This window comes from Siphateles boraxobius, unplaced genomic scaffold, assembly GCF_051911475.1.
Source record: "Siphateles boraxobius isolate OS27281-9 unplaced genomic scaffold, OSU_SipBor_1 19, whole genome shotgun sequence".
NCBI lineage: Eukaryota > Metazoa > Chordata > Actinopteri > Cypriniformes > Leuciscidae > Siphateles > Siphateles boraxobius.
The window spans coordinates 15,857,080-15,875,000 of record NW_027508799.1 but is presented as its reverse complement, the minus strand read 5'-3'; the positions used below and the strand labels follow the sequence as shown (position 1 = coordinate 15,875,000).

At 35.8% G+C, this 17,921-nt stretch overlaps 2 protein-coding genes across 8 annotated transcripts in view; both read left to right on the top strand.

Annotated features, from left to right (window-relative positions):
- Positions 1 to 4,700, top strand: part of abcd2 (ATP-binding cassette, sub-family D (ALD), member 2) — a 17,537-nt gene extending 12,837 nt beyond the window's left edge. For both annotated transcript variants that reach the window (XM_077233908.1, XM_077233909.1), the window contains exon 10: positions 2,736 to 4,700. In XM_077233908.1, the coding sequence (XP_077090023.1) occupies positions 2,736 to 2,952 (217 nt within the window). In that variant the 3' untranslated portion in view covers positions 2,953 to 4,700. The remainder of the gene's footprint in view (positions 1 to 2,735) is intronic.
- A 734-nt stretch (positions 4,701 to 5,434) lies between these two features.
- LOC143741646 (kinesin-like protein KIF21A) overlaps positions 5,435 to 17,921 on the top strand; it is a 56,428-nt gene continuing 43,941 nt past the window's right edge. For all 6 annotated transcript variants that reach the window (XM_077233936.1, XM_077233935.1, XM_077233934.1 and 3 more), the window contains exon 1: positions 5,435 to 5,791. In XM_077233936.1, coding sequence (XP_077090051.1) covers positions 5,748 to 5,791 — 44 coding nt within the window. In that variant the 5' untranslated portion in view covers positions 5,435 to 5,747. The remainder of the gene's footprint in view (positions 5,792 to 17,921) is intronic.

The window sequence follows — 17,921 nt, the reverse complement described above, 5'->3', positions numbered from 1 at the left end:
TACATGTGTACTTTTTTCTGCCTGCGCTTTGAAAATGGATGGGACGGCCGTATCCTTCAGACGTAGTCTTTCTGGTCCCATATTTCATTTTTTTAACATAGTCCTCCATTGCAAAATGCTCTTCGCGAACACGATACTGGTTAATTTTGTAGAGAGGTGTTGAAGTTCAGCCTTTTGCTATGCAGGCAATTACCATGTTTGCTGTAACTGTAGCTGTAACTTCTCAAACTCAACACAATCCAAAAGCGAAGATACTCAGTGCAGGTCACGCCGGTATGTTGATGGATTTCAGGTGTTGCGTGATATCTCTGCGCCCACGTAGCAGTGCTTCGCCTGTGCTTCACCTCAATATAGTCCCAAGTCAATATCTTCCTAGGAAATCACCTAGTCTTAATATGCATTTCTATTTGTACTCGTTGTGAATACACAGCCCACAATAAGTAATTAGGCTTTTTTTTTAATCACTTTTACTCACAACATGCTATCTGGGAACAAAGGATTCCATTCATTATGCTAAGCTAAGCTAGCGTCGGCGCTGCCAAAAGACAGTGCATGCTCTGAGACAAAAATGCATTAGCCCACTTATCTAAATGTAGGGGAGACAGTGAATAGTGAATAACCCCTATTTAAAAAAACGGTGGCATGTTCCTTTAAAAGCTCTTCACACGGCAGCAGAAAACGACTGTCAGTCATGTATGTGATCCTTAATATGGTTACGATTACACACAGTTCAGTTATTTACGGGAGTGACACCACATCCTATAACCGAACTCACACCAGTACATTTTCAGTTTAAACCGGACATTTCGAGACTCACACCTGAAAGCAAATGGCTGTCAATCCCAAAAATGGAGAGTGTGAACGTAGCCAAAATGCCTTTATGAGCAGTGTTGGGGAAAGTTACTTTTAAAAGTAATGCATTACAATATTGTGTTACTCCCCAAAAAGTTACTTTTTATGGAAAGTAATGCGTTACATTACTTTTGCGTTACTTTTTCTCACCTGCATGTGCTTGTTTGTTTGGTTTTTAATAACAGCTAAAACAATCTATTTTTGCCAATTGTTAAGGCCCTTTCACATCAAAAGTTAAATGAATAAGCCTCAGGCTGAAGGAAATGCATATTTACTACTGTACAGTAGAGGGCGCCGCTCAAACAAACCTTTCAGCTGCTGCTGTTCTTGATTAAATAACAATAGGATACAGGAGAAGGAAGTTCAACACTCTTATTTCTAAACCTAATCTAAAGTCATTTTTGCTTATTAGTATGGTTGAATTAGATCATTGTAGGTCAGCAGCAAAGACATTGGTTAATAAAGTGAGATTAAATACATAAAGTATATTTGTGTAATTTAACATAGTTAATTATAAAACTTTTGCACAAAATTCTGTGATTGCATTTGACTGTTTTTATTCATTTTGAGGAATACTGAATGTTTTTGTGCAAGTGAGATGAGTAAATGCATGCTCAATGCAAATGCACACAACACCACTTTATTTCTCTCAACATGGGGACAGGAGAGCTGTCAGTCAATAAATGTGAAAAAGTAACTAGCGTTACTTATTTGAAAAAGTAACTCAGATATTTTGTTGTAAATTGAAAAAGTAATGCGTTACTTTACTAGTTACTTGAAAAAGTAATCTGATTACGTAACTCAAGTTACTTGTAATAAGTTACCCCCAACACTGTTTATGAGTCAGTATAATTCAACATGATTTTGAATGTACTTAAAGGAGAACTCCGGCGCAAAATGAACCTGGGGTGTAATAACACATTGGTACCGAGTCGACTGTTCCCTGGGATTTGTTTTCATGATAATCGAGTGTAAAGAGTTTTATCTCTAAAACTGTTTAGCTTATAACGCTAGTATATGGGGCATATAATAAGTAAAAAGAGATCGCTAGTTAATACCACTAACAAGGCTCAAAATAGCCCCACACTAACACGGTAGCTTAATGAGGGTCTCTACTTACAAACCGAAGCACTGAGAACTTTGTAAGTGTACAGACAGTTTAATAATAATATACTTTATAAAGACAGTACCATCGCGTATACAGGCAGGAGCCATCTTTGGGAAACAGCCTCGACCAGTCGAGCCACTAACGCCGTGCTAAGTGAGCTGAACTGTGAGATTCCAAGTCACAGTTCAGCTCGTAGCACGGCGTTCGTGGTTCGACTGGTCGAGACTGTTTTCCAAAGATGGCTCCGCGATGGTACTGTCTTTATAAAGTATATTATTATTAAACTGTCTGTACACTTACAAAGTTCTCAGTGCTTCGGTTTGTAAGTAGAGACCCTCATTAAGCTACCGTGTTAGTGTGGGGCTATTTTGAGCCTTGTTAGTGGAATTAACTAGCGATTTCTTTTTACTTATTATATGCCCCATATACTAGCGTTATAAGCTAAACAGTTTTTAGAGATAAAACTCTTTACACTCGATTATCATGAAAACAAATCCCAGAGAACAGTCGACTCGGTACCAATGTGTTATTACACCCCAGGTTCATTTTGTGCCGGAGTTCTCCTTTAATGAATGCAAAGTGACATCTTTATCTGAAAGTACAGTAGTATTTATTTATTTGAATGCAAGAATTTATTGAAGAAACATTAATTACCAGGGAATTTGTTTGCAATCGTTGTCCTCGAGGGAATATTTTACTAGTTAGCAAAAAGTGCATGGGATGCATTGTACATACATAAACTATATATTGGATTTCTTCAAATTTCCATCCACAGGAAATACCACACACACCTGCTGCAGTTTGACGGGGAGGGCGGCTGGCGGTTCGAACAGTTAGATACAGCCACACGGCTCTCGCTGACGGAGGAAAAACAGCGCTTAGAGTCTCAGCTCGCAGGCATACCTAAGATGCAGCTCAGACTGAATGAACTGTGTAAGATCTTGGGCGAAGATTCGGTCCTAAAGACGGCGGAAAACAAGAATGAGGAGTAAAAGAAACGTGGAGATGCTTGACGTTCAGGAAAACTCCTGTTTTGGTATTTTTAACGTTTTTTGCAATGATTTCAACATTTTATGTGTATACATGACAATTCGATACTGAAATGGAAGTTTATTAGGAATTGTAGAAACTGTTCCCTGTTGTTTGTTTTTTATTTATTATTTAGTTTTGTTTTGCTTTTTTTGTTTTACTTTGTTCTTTTTTGTTTTGTTTTACTATTTTGTTTTGATGGTCACTTTTGTTTTTGCTTTGTTTGTTTTTTGTTGTTTGTTTTTGTTCTTTTGTTTTACTTTTTTGTTTTGCGTTTTGTGGTTTTTTTTTTAATTTTGTTTAGTTCTTATTTTTATTTCTTAATTATTTTGGTTATATCTTTTCAGCACTTTATTGACCCAAGAATTCAGCTGCATAAATTATTTTGTCAAACAGTAAGTCTCAAAAGATGTATGTTTTCTTTCCTTTCTTTCTTTTTCTTTATTTCAGCTGGTTATTATTTAGGTAATGCAATTCTAAGTCTATATTGCTCCTTTTTTATTGATATTTTAACCTAAACTACTTCCCTCCATATACGAAAACAAAAACGTGTTCTGTGGTAAAAGGATAAATGGGTAAATAGTGGTAAAACCTTTTTTCTTGTAGTTAAAGTTTAAGTTAAAAATTATAAATTTAGTTCTATGTAAAATCATGTAGGTAATTTACAAAACCATTGAAGGAGCTCGAAAGAGAAAATGAAGCATGACTATCTATAGGTCATTGTCTGAGTCTGCTGGGGAGCTCTGGGTTTAAGAATGCAGGTTTCTGGTTTTCTGAACAAATACAATATGCTGGATACACACACTGAGGGCACAGGACTCAGGATGTGGTTATGTTGTGTCTAGCTGACGAACAGCTAGAGAATGTATGATTCTGGGTCACCGGACTAAACGAGATATCATGTTCTATATTTGTTTCTCAGTTCCACTGTCAAGTCGTATTATTTAGTTGTTATGAAATGTTTTGCACATATGTCTCTCTTCATCTAGACTGATATACTGTGAAGTTAGTCTAACAGCTGTGATGTTTATCTTTGTGTTTATTTTAATATCAAATACAACAGACATTTTAAAACTTTTTTATTCAAATACTAAAAAACTGCATTTGTTTTGTTTTTTTATTATTATTGGTTTGTTTGAAGCCCTAGTTGTTTGAAAGATTGAATTGAATACAAGGTACGTGTTCTTTGCTTCGCTAATCTCAAACATCTTTGTTGTGCACAACCACCATTACTTTTTTAAAGGACATGAATTTGAACAGGCTGTCAACCTTAAATTTGCACTAGGGTGTGCTTATATTTGTACACAATTATCAGTCAAAGTTGATTTAATCATCCCAAAAATGTAATACTTTTTTGATATTCCATTATCGCCTATGACATTATTACCTATGCTGACCTAAGCTGAAGAACAGGATTGTGGGGGGATAAAAGGAAAAACACAAAGAGGCCTCTGGATATACTTGTAATGAGGTGCAGACTACACAATTACTGCATTTTATAAAATACTGGCGAACAAAAACAATGAACTTTTACTTGTTTGTATATCTCCTTGCCTGTATGCTATGTAATGTTTTTACACATATGGGATTTTTTTTTTACTTACAGTTGAATTCAATGTGAATGAGACTTGACTGTCAAAAATGTCAACAATCAACAAACAAAAAGATCTACCTGCGAATCAAATAAATACTACCAAATATGTAGACATCATATTCTATCTATCTCTATCTGTCTGTCTATTGATCAATATTTCTTTAGGCCTGTCTGTCAAACAATAATTTAACAATGACTTTAACATTAGATGTGCGTGACAATTTGTTTATGAAATTAATTTTAGAAATGAATTTTAGAAACAGTTCTTTTGTTTTTATTTAGTGTTGTTTTGTTTTACTTTGTTGTTTTGATGTTCACTTTTGTTTTCGCTTTGTTTGTTTTTGTTCTTTTGTTTACTTTTTTGTTTAGTTTTTATACTTTGATTTTTGTAGTGTTTTTTGTTTTATTCTGTTGATGTTGTTTTTTGCTTTTCGTAGCGAATTTTTTTTTTTTTGCCATTTTTATTCTGAGATATTTTGGTTACTTTATTTTAACCAATGAATAGTTTAAATTATATTGCCACACAGAACGCCTCGCATCTGGGTAATGGGAATCTTATCATTGCTAAGTGCAGTATTGCATGTGTCCAAAAGGAGTCGCTGTAAGATTTATTCGTTCTGTCTTTGCAGCCAACCACCATTTACGAATAATTCGTTCGAGAGCCTTTTGTTTAGATCCTTAATTAATTCAATCTAAAGTAAATTAATACATATTTTAATAAACAAATTACTATCCATAGAGCAAAACGTGTATATTAGACTATTTTCACTCTACTGGAAATTTTGCAATGGATATTTTCCATGTCCCCCGTAACCTGTCATTTTGGTGTAGAGATGAGGGCGTGGTCTGACGTACACGATGAAGGCGTGGCCTGGTGATGTCATGCTCCAGGAGAGAGTCGCTCTTCAGGACAGATGATTGTGTGTGTGAGCGCAGTCACTCACCGTTCAGCTCAGTAAACATGTAACGTGCTGCGCCGAACATGAGATGTTTTACTTCATATTTGCATTATTTTCCCGTCAAAAGAGCGCCCGTTTGGATCATTTCAGCTTTATAATGGAAGAATAGACGCCGGGAGGGACGCTCTGTGTGTGTGTCTGCTGCATAAGCCGATAAAGAAAAGGAAAATCAGCTATATTTATCCTCAGTGTCCTGACCGGGAACATGTCTTCGGGACAGGATGAGAGCTCAGTGCGCGTGGCTGTCAGGTATAATTCTATACATTCATATACATATGATATATGTCTTCAGAAAAGCCTATAAAGTCTCACTGATGCTCCATATGGGCCCGCCTCTTATGTACCTGCTACAATGTCACACCATCATCAGGGCTTTATGTTCCGCACGAGCTCATTGTGTTTACGTAAACGCCTAATGTTTAATAAATATACGATTATAATGCATGCATTAGACATTTATTTTATGTTTGCCCTGTTTTTTAATTCTGAGGTCAGACTCTAAGGCCTTATTGTGTTGCTAAACATGCATCCTTGATGTAGAATAGAAAGTGTTAAGTTTATGTTAATTAGCTACTGTTTTACAGTAATGTAAGATTATATGATTATTACATTGACATTTGTAGATATAGATTTTCTTTTATTTTACCGTATTTTCTTTTCTGTTGATTAGGAAGTGGCTGAAAACTAGTTCTGTATATTGTATGTTACAGACAGTGTGGCTGTAAGGCCTCATTGTGTTGTATATATAAAAGTCTACTGTATGGCATTGTCTTACTCTACTGATTGTTATTAAACAGGATCAGATCATTATATACATAATTTATTATAGGTTTTAGGTTGTATTTTAAACAAACACACAGATGCTCAAATGCTTTATTGTTATCCAATATATTTATTTGTTTCTTGTGCACCAATTTAACATGTTACATGCATACATTTTATTTAAATTTTTACTTATTTTACTTTCATTTGTATGGTGTAGTTGTGGCCTTATTGTGTTTACATGGACTCCTAATCTTTTAGATATGTAAATTCAACATTATATGCAGGTATATTTTCTGGAATTTCATTTCTGTGTGTTCATTTATACGTTTCTATTGACGAAAGCCACAAAGGTGTATTACTGTATATCTTATGTTACAGTTGTAACTTAAGGCCTTATTGTGGTTATATTGAACTTTTAATGTTTTATAGACAGTAGTTTTATTCAAATCTAATATTTTGTCTAGGTAAATTATTCTACTTGAGGTCTGTTGAGTTGAAGTGGACAGGATACCATGTAGTCGAGCTTTAGGTTGCATTTTACATTTTTTTAAAGCCATTCAAACGTACTTTTTTTTGGCAATCACTGAATGTATTTGAAATTTGATTGTGTTTTAAAGTCATCATATTTATGGAATATTGCAGTATTTATTCTAAATGATTTATCTGGCAATCTGTCTCTCATGTGAGATCACAGCAGTTGCAAATGACAACAATCCAATGATCCAATCAATTCCCGATGGACAAAATCAAGTGCCGCCCTACACTTTTTCTTGTTCGAAAAGCAGTTTCACTCGGATATACTGTACGTCACAATAGGGAAGAAAAGACTGTCTGTTTTATGTCGATTTAGTGATTGTTTACCCAAAAATGAAAATTCTATCATCATTATATCAAACTTGTAAAAAAAAAAAAAAAAACTACTAAAAGAAGATTTTAAATAATGTGTTTGACCATAGTGAAAGTATAATGTGGTTTTGGACCCCATTGACTTTCATTGTATTTGGACATAAACAGTTTTTTGTGTGTTTGACAGTGTTATCAAAGTATTATTGATTTACTATTATAATATGTAATCATATTTTGAATTTAATTTTTATATTTTCTCAATTTATTATTATTCTTATTATTATTTTCAATCTTAGTTTAAGTTTTAGTAGTTTTATGTGCTTTTCCCATTATTTTTTTTACTAGTTTTTTTTCTTTAATATTTCTGTTTAGCTTTATTTTATTTTATATCAATTTTAGTATTACTAATTTTAGTACTTCAGTTTGTTACCAAAGAAACACTTCTAGTTTCAATTTAAGTTTTTAATCTAATATTAAAATTTATTTTATTAAATCTTTATGTCAGTTAAATGTCAGTTAATGGAAATATTTTAAATATATATATATATATATATATATATATATATATATATATATATATATATATATTCAGTTAACAGTAACAACACTTTCTACAGAAGAAAGAAAGTCATGCAGATATTCTGGAAAACTAAAGAGTGTCATCATGGGACACTCAAATCAGATCTGAACAGTTGTGATACACAGTGTAGACAGTCAATAATTTAGATCAGATTCCAGTCGGATACACAAATAATCAGATCTGGGCTGACAGTGTGTGAACAACATAAATGATGACAGAATGGGTGAACTATCCCTTTCAGTAGTCTAAGTTAAGCAGTTAAAGTCTATGCGTGATAATATCTTGGAAATTATCTAATCTTTACTAAACACATCCTTTTGTGACCAAATTGAAAGGACATACAGAATAGCTTTTTCGTGTGTGTTTGAAAAGGCTCTGTTGAAAAACAAAGGCCATCTACAGACTCAGGTTACATTGTTCATGCCTCAGGAGCTCTGGTTACTAGAGCTGACAGACTTTGACCTGCAGCTCAGTTTGCTCAACATTTGGAATTAGGCCTAATGTCATTCACTCCACCATTTTTTATTCCTCTGTCACATTTCTATGAAGACATCGTTTTAGCCATGAAAGCCTGTCAGACTGGGAAAGTTAAATGTGCTAAAACAGGTGCTGGATGCATTGTGACCATATGGAAATGGGTTTATTTAGCACCTGGACAATCTGAGAATTTATGAAAATGTGCATATTAATTACAAGAAATGTACATGTACTATACTATTGCTTGGTAGGCATTTGAGCGATCCAATCCAGATCACATGAGTATGTTAATCTGTCAGATTTAGTTTAAGCAAGCAGGGGCCTATACCATGAAGCCGGTTTAGGTGGCTAGCCAGCTATGTTTCAGTTTAGTTTACGTCAACCCTGGGTTTTAGGGACCATGAAAGTGGTTTGGCTTTTTGTTCCAGGTAAGAGGTTGCAAACCGAACTTGGACCAATCAGCTGTGAGCAAAGTTTCACATGACTGATGCGATAAACTCACTCCACCTGTTTCTACTCCAAATTAAAGGTCACTACATAGCAAATGATTTTTAAAGACAAAATCGTCTGGTTTTTAGTGATGCATATTTAGAATAATAAATTTGAATGATTTAGATATTATTCATGTAATTATTATACCCTTAATCACACATGTACAATTTTAGTTAATTATTATTAAGCAGTTTAAATGAATAAATATATAAAGGTAATATAAATACGCTTTAGCATCAATAGATGAAGCTATAAAATGACTACATGTGAGCTTAAATGTTCAATTATCTCTAAACCTTTATCAACTGTATAAAATAACTTCACAACTTTTACTTGCACTGATATACAGTAGCGAGACTTTTTCTTTTAGTTGTCCTCTTTCATAGATAGCTATTTTCTTCTTGCTGTGTAAATTTGTTTAAATTCTTAATATTTTAATACTTTTATTTAATAAGTGAATTGCGTTGCTTCTCTCGTGAGAAATTAATCTCAGTTTCACTCTTTCTCAACATGTGATTGGCTGTTCGCTACTGATGTCACACTTAAACTCCTAAACTCAGGATCAAAGCCTGAGTTGACAGAGAAAGTTGATGATCAGTATCATGGTACCAACAAAGCCTGGTTGGATTGGTTTGGTTTTGTCAACTCTAAACTAATCCTGTAACCCTGAGTTGGACATGTACCATGGTCAAGTACCTAGGCGGATGTATTGCAAAAGCATGTCGTCTTGTATTTGTGTTTAGTCACAACGGCTTTCCTTCACTTTCATTCAGATATCAGCTAAATTTAACTTGATAACTTGTTCCGCAATATTGTTTTCCAACGAATCCACATTTGCATTTTTCTGCAAGACTTTAAATGTATCCCATCTGGTAATCAAAATTTCTACACTTACTGTCTTCACACCTACTTGAACACTTGGGCCAAATACCGGACATACGTCATATAAGTAGACAAGTGGTCAAGTGCAAAGACTGCAAGTGTGGGTATTTGGACAAGGCAAAGGTCTAGCCTATAGTTATCTTTTAGCTAACTTAGCTAACTTAATAGATGTGTTGCTAATGTTATAGTTTAGCTCATTAAGCTAATTTAGCATAGGTTTAACAAATGTTTTAGTTCCGATAATGTTTAGTGTTTTAACTCATTTAGCTAATCTAGGTAGCAGTTTTTGTTAATGCAATAGTTTAGCTCATGTTAACTCATTTAGCTAATCTAGGTAGCAGTTTTGTTAATGCAATAGTTTAGCTCATGTTAACTCATTTAGCTAATCTAGGTAGCAGTTTTGTTAATGCAATAGTTTAGCTCATGTTAAGTCATTTAGCTAATGTATTTGAGCGGTTTAGCTAATGATTTGTTGTTACGATAATTTAGCAAATTTAGTAGAAACTGTTATTTAATGTTATAGTTTATTGTGCAGTAGTTTATTCATGTGTCATTTAGCTAATTTATTATAAGTATAGCTAATTCTATAGATTAGCTAATTAGCAACCCTTGTGGTACAGCTGAAAATGCAACACATACATGTTGCGTTATAAATTACCTGGCACATTTTAAATCGTGTGTGGAAAACATATTTCGAAGCGTTCATTTGAGTATGTTTCAGGCCTTAAAGGTATAGCGGAGGATCTTTCCGAATTTTAGAGAAGACCCGCCCTCTCCAATTTATTTAAAAATGCACATGCGCAACTCTCTATTTGCTCCCGAGAGGGAACGCCTATTAAACGCGTTGAGTGACCGAGGACTGAAGACATGATATGCAATGGAGAAGTAGCTTGTTGCATTTGTGTAATAAATATTATGGTGAACACATTGTAATTATCGAAAATGAACACACAAGGTTTTAGAATATTTCAGCGTGATACCATTTACCATTTGGTCATAAGGCTACTTTAGACAAATTGAGATGTTTACCGTGTCTACGCGGTGCATGACTTGTGCCAGGGCTAGCATCGCTAATCATAGCTTACATTAACTTTTACTAGCAGTGATTTTAAATGGATTTCTCCAAATAGTATGACAAACTTTACCTGTCTAGTAGAATCTTCGCGACTGGGGCATCAGTGGGAAGCTCAACCTGTGCTTTTAGCGCACGCCAGTGTGTGAAATATTCACCCAAAATCACTCTGGTCTTGTTTCTATATTACGGCCTTTCTCTTCTTATCATACTCTTCGTATACATTTTTTCTCTTTCGACCCTCAGCCATTTTCAAAGGAATGGCTGAAACCGTAACTCATCACACATAATACACCTGAAAGTGCACATGCGCAGAAAGCGAAAACTACATAGGGACGAGCACGTACGACGGCCTTACGTAAACATATCACCAGAATGATTGACACTTAGGTGGACCAATAGTATAGGCTACCCACCTGGAAAAAGAAAATCCTCCGCTATACCTTTAAGAAGTTGCTTGTGTTGACATAAAAACTCAATGCAAAAGCCCAAAGGTTCAGTCCGAAGATGTCACAATGTTTGTTCAAGCTTGTGCTATACCTCAGAATCATTTTGTGGAATGTCTTTAGACTGTGTGTATCAGTAGATTTTCTCTTCACAGGGAATGACATCAGGGTTTTGGTGCCTGGCTCAGCATCATAAAGACAGTAGCAGTCTTTATGTCCTTTTAAAATGAAGTAACAGTCAAAGACTCTTAGATTTAGACCTTCAATCTGCAACATTAATGAAGGACAATCCATCATTCTTCTTTGTTTATGAGGCTAAAGTCATGGCAACTGTTCAATTAGCATTAGGTCGCTGACAGCACCTGTTGTTTGTAAAACCACGTCTGATGAGGCCAAAAGGCGTGTGTTTTTACTGGCTTGAAAGAGACTAGATTCAGTAACATTTCTGTATTTTTTAGTTTATCCAGCCTGCGGTTAGTTGTTGGTACAGTACCAGTCTCTACCTGTTACATTGTTGCCTTCTGAAGCACTTCATTCATCTTGTGTTCAAAGACTCTTGGATTCATTCATCTGTTGTTCTGCTAATTTGACTTTGATTTTGCTATGCTCGAATGCTGGTCTTTGGGAACATCTTTAATGAGACACAGCTGGATTATGTTGAATTTCGAGTTGAGGCTATTCAAACTAGAACCTATAAATGGCCCAAGCATGGCCATTGGAAAAACTCAGTTAGCTGTTTGTGTACTTGTCAGGTCAGTGCACTTTCCATTTACTTACTAAATGGCACATCAGTCTTTTTCAGAGTTTTGCGAATGACACACAAATGTGTCTGGAACAGGAAGCACGTTCAGAAAGCCTAAAAACTAAGAATAAAGTTATAAAGTACTTAAAAAAACACCCTAATATTATGAGAACATGTATGATTTACACTATAGGAATAGGATTGGAACTCAGACCTACAATGACATCATGCACAAAAAAATACTTTACAACTTTATTCTTGCGATGTCATGACTTAATTCTTAAACACGGCACTAAAACGATGCCGTACAGCCCACAGAGTGAAAGCATTTGACAGCTTGTTTCTAATGACTTTACGTGTGTAGTTTCTGAGCAGTTCTCTTATAGCCTGCAAGAATCCACCACTGGTATATTCAATACCACCGGTCACAGCATTAATATTTCAAGTCGCTGGTCTTAACAATAGGGTGCTTTATCAAGTGACTCTCTGAGTCTGCCGCATTGGTCTGAGGTTTATGTTGCAGATTAATGTATCACTGTTTGGTTTTGGCATATATTAAGTATATCACTTATCAGTCTGAAATGTAGTGTGACAAAGATCTCTTATTGAGAAGCTGTATCAAAATCTCAGATTTACACCCTTTCCTTTGGTTAAAATTTCACTGTAGTTATGAGATGTAAAACAGCCTGGTTAACTGATTGCTGACTGCTGTCGTAAGTGGGTCAATAAGCAGTAAAGCAGTTTTGTTAAAATATTATGTTTTTGTTTTTTTGTTTTGAAAAGTGTCTTATTTTACCCAGAATGCATTGCAGTGTAGTTCTACTTAAGATAGTCAGAGTCTTAAGTGCTTTGTGCAACGGTCTGATTTAGATGACTATCTGAGGTCCGACTATCTACTATATGTAAGCCATAGTCAAAGTCTATCTTTGTGAAACCGGCCCCAGACCATAGACTGTAAAAAAAAATATGGACGTAGTGTCCGTGACGTCACCCATAGGTTTCTGAAGAGCATTTTTGAAGCCCATAATGGGCGGAGCCGGCCGTAGCCATCTTGGTAGCGCGTCACTCCCGGACACCGGAAATGGGCAAAGAGGCGGGATTAGCTGAGATGGCGGCTAACAGAAAGCAGACAAATGGCTAGTAGTGACAGCCGCGGCAATCCACCTATCACTCAAGTAGCCACGCCCTTAATTATGCAGAACTTTAAGGCTTAATATAATTTAAACGGATGAGTTTTTAAAAAATTCACCCCCCTTACAGTTGTCTTGAAGTGCAAAATTAGCTATATTGACCAAAACCACTGTTTGTACCAGGCTGTAACATATATATATATATATATATATATATATATAACTTTTTTTTTTTGCTGTCAATTTCTGACTGGAAGGTTGCCGCTTGGTCCAGACCTTAAATTGATGGAAATAATATCACAACATTTATTCCCATCAAGAAGTGCATTCATTTTTGGTCAAGATCTTTTATTGACATTACAAGAGTCAATAACTCTGTGAAGTCTCCTCCAGCACATCCCAAAGACTTTCAATGAATTAAAGGTCTGGACTCCGAGAGGTGCCAATTCATGTCTGAAAATGATACATCATGCTCCCTCCCAAACATTCTTACACATGTTGAGCCTGTCGAATCTTGGTTGTGTCATCCTGGAATATTGCCAGAATATCTTCCTACATGGTTGTTTAAGAAATTAAAAGCTACACACCCCATCAATTAAGGTTGGAACTTTTGCCAAACAAATGCGAGCAATTCTTGATAAAGAAAAACATCACTTCGTAATATTGGAAATATTTGCGTTTTAAACCATGAAGGCGAGCCAGTGGATATCACACACGCAACCTGCAAACTTTGCACTGGAGTTATGCAGTGATGCGCTATGAAATTGTCAAATAATTGTAATATTAATTTAATGATAAATTAGCCTAATCATCATCATCATTATCATTCAAAACAACAACAGGCGTGGTCGGGATGTTCGCATATTTTGAACTTCTTTTTACCCCAAAAAGAAGATAAAAAAAGAATTTTGGTGTGAGTATATCAGAGCCTTTTATGGTTACACCACCTGAAATTTTTAGTCCTTAAATTTAAATGTGCAGTCTGTAAGAATGACAACTAGTGGTTAAAATAGGTACTGCAGTCCAAATTCAAAATATCGTAGATCGTTGTTTCTCCCGCCCGGTCCTCCTCAGACTCGACGCTCTCACGGGTTCCCAGTTTGAAGACACGCAACAGGAACAAGCGTGTTGACAATGAAAACTGAGTAAGTTGATGAGGTGATTTATCCACGTATTAATATGCTCTCGTTCATAGAGATTTTTATATGGATACCGGGGCTTTTTAGGTCGGGTAGAATCTGCAATCTTTGACCCTGTTGGTTTGCTGACTGCAATGGCTGCAATACGCTGTGTTTCCTGCCAACTGGCATCCCAGGGTGTCGAAATACTATTGGGTGAACTGGCAGTGGGCGAGATCACACAGACCGAAACTAAAACTGACATTCCAACACGGAACACACAATTCAAAGTAAAATAGCTGGCTGTCGAAGTATTTTTCAGAGAAATTAGCTTGTGAGCTCAGCATGTTTCGTAAATATCTGTAAACTTATGGTATTTTTATGCTTTAGTAGAATGAAAAAGTTGCATACAGCACCTTTAAGCTTTCAATGAAAATTTGATATAAAAAGTTTTTCAAAATGGTATGGAACCACCAAGAATCCAAAGGTATTTTTAAAACCGTCGCTCATGCATTCAACTATTTAGTTTGTCATTGACCCAATTTCGTTTCACGCTTCATAAATGTTAAGTGATTTTTCAAAATGCACTCACATCCTTATGATTATTCGGGGCAATACAGAATTTTAGAAAAAATGGCCACACTAGATCCAGAGCTGCACCTTCTAATGCATCCCAAAAGGATTTGTTTAGGTCTGCTCATGATTATTCATGAGCCAGTTGAATAGGGCAATAGGAACCATCTGTCACGTGAATTGATGACTCAACAGACTCACGTGCACACAGGATTGGGTGGTTGTGTACACAACGACGATGACATTAGTGCAAGGCTTTAGACCGATGCTTTAATGTTTACTCAAGCATGGGAGGCATCTGTGCATGCTAAGAGTGACACCAATTTCCATCACAACTATTCTGAAAAGCCAAAAATATGTACACTATATCTTTCTCATGTCACTCTGTCTGTTATTTTGTGCTTTTTTTCTGTCCCTTTGATTCACACATGTAATTTCTCTTTTTTTAGGCCCTATACTCCATAGAGACGTCCTGGATTGTGTTTTGCACACTTTACCTTTAAATATTTGTGTTCCAAAAAATTATTTCCATTTATTATTGTTGATTTTTTGTGCTGATGAGATCATGGGAGCAGATGTGGGTGGATCTGTTGTCATCTCGTTTGGTCCTGCTTGGGGCGACAGACGGACAGCATTACAGTGACCTCTGACCTTCATGTCCGTAACCTCACATGTGTGCAGTGAGACCTGTAAGCAGGCAGTCGATCAGTGTGGGTACTTCCTGTATGTGTCAAGCCAACTTAATTTGCACTTTCCAGAGTGATAGAACACAGCTGATACTGCAAAAAATATTCCTTCTTGTTTAAAATACTCTAGAGACATGCTCATCCTGACGGGATGTTAAAAAGGTGCCTGCGTTCGAAACAATTTACCACAGAAGATTACCACAGAAAAGTATTCCAATAATTCAAAAGAAATTCAATTTGTAAAAACAAGAATAAGTCATGTTTACAGTAATGAATTTATAGAAGTCTGGATTAGACATTAAACCCTGATTTATATATGTATATTGTGGAGCTTGAGTACAATTTATGCAAACAATGATAGGAAAAAAATGGAAAGTCATTATTGCATCAGTTAATGATATTATTCATTACATCATGCTGTAGAAAGCAAATAGTTTTTAGATACATTTTTCAGGTGTATTTTTTTCCTTTTTTAATGAGTAAAATTTTGCAGTATAGGGCTGATTCGGATAAATATAGCCTTTTTAAAATTTGGTAATTAAAAAAATACTGTAAATATATTGAATACATTGATTTTATGTAAATTAAATCTATTGTGCAAATTTTTGACAGTTGTTGGGTTTTTACAGACATTGTTTAATGTTTCATGCTAGGTTAATTTCGCATAAGATAATTATGGAAGCTTGTTTCCGCCACAGAATAAAAAATAACTTTTTCCTCCCAATTGGCCTTTATAACTTGCAATTGTGAGAAAAAAAGTCAGAATTGTGAGTTTATATCTCGCAATTGCGACTTTATATCACGCAATTCTGACATTATAACACGCAATTGCGACATTGTCACGCAATTCTGACGTTATAACTCACAATTGCGAGTTTATATATTTTTTTCTAAGCGAGATGAAAACTCTGTATTGTGAGATTAGTTGCTATTATCTTTTAAAATGTTTTATTCTGTGGTGGAAACAAGCTTCTATAGAAAATAGTTGATCTAGTTATTTAAATACAATACAAGATATTTAGTCCTCCAATTCTTAAAAAAAAAAATCAGGGAGCCAATTTGTGCCCTTTTTGTGGAATTGTAGAAATATAGCTATTGAAAAATAGGGTTATAACAGAGTGTTTGCTCTTTAGAACAATGTGGAAATTTGATGTCAGAGTGTGTCTGCTACCTGTGTCATAATGTGTAAGAAAACATGCTTGTTTGTACCTGTTCTTCCATTATTTAGCAAGAAATGAAAGTAGAGGACCCTGAAATACAAAACGAATCTGTGCAAAGCAAACAGTTTTAATCAGGCTTTTATTCAGGACAATACAAACAGATAATGTGATAGTTTTGTTGACTGTTCAACAGGTGGGGAAATCCTCACATCCCATTTCTGGCCACTCATTTACCCGGGAATATTCTGTTCCTGCTTAGATTACACAACCTTAGATGACCTTTCATTGAATAAGACGATGTTCCCTAACATGACTTCTTTAACATCAGTTCCGAGTATGGTTTAGTGATCGGGTTTCACTGTTTGAAGAGTGAACGTGTGTACATGCACACACCTGCACACACATGCACACACATGCACACACATGCACACACACGCACACACACACACACACACACACACACACACACACACACACACACACACACACACACACACACACACACACACACACACACACACACACACACACACACAACACACACACACACACACACACACACACACACACACACACACACACACACACACACACACACACACACACACACACACACACACACACACACAAATGTGCTAAGGTAAGAGTGTTGTTGTCTTAGCCAGAATTTGCTTACTTGGCCACTTTTTAGCTTAGGCCAGAAATGTACTCTATCCAGATATGGAAACATAGATGTAAATACTTGGCCATTGCATTGCAAGCCCAATAGATAACTTTAAATGTCTATATGCCATTAAATCCGTGTTATTATTCAGTTGGCTAGCTATAAACACAGTTGTATCTGCTATAGCGCTCTCTGTGGCAATTGTGAGAATGCAATATGCCGTTTCCTTGTAATATACATTTAATTCTGAAACATTCTGGGGAGTGACAACTCTCGAAATAGCTTTAGCATGTTGATGAATATGGCAGTGTTGATGTATTTGTTCTTGTTGGACTAGATCTGCTACGCTGCTGCTTCTGTTGATTATTGGTGCTGCGGCAGAGCTAGTATGGAGTTGCTACTGCTAATATACACACAGACACACTGCTGTGAGCATGTAAGATATGCTGCTGCTGCATAAATAGACATACTCAAACCCCATAGCAGATCTAGGCAGGTGGAGCTGGGGGAGGTGGAGGAGTCTGATAGTACGATGCAGGACTAGCTTACAGCAAACACTGAACCAGACTGTTTAAATGCTGAGCGAGCAATCTCATCAGCCCGCTCCCTCTGAATTCTAGGATTTTACATCAGGACATAATAAATAATCATTGGTTATTAGCTTATAACACCATGTCATTATTTATTTACCAGAAATAAGGCCTAAATGGAGAAACCTTGTGTGGAAAACTAAGCACACTCCATGA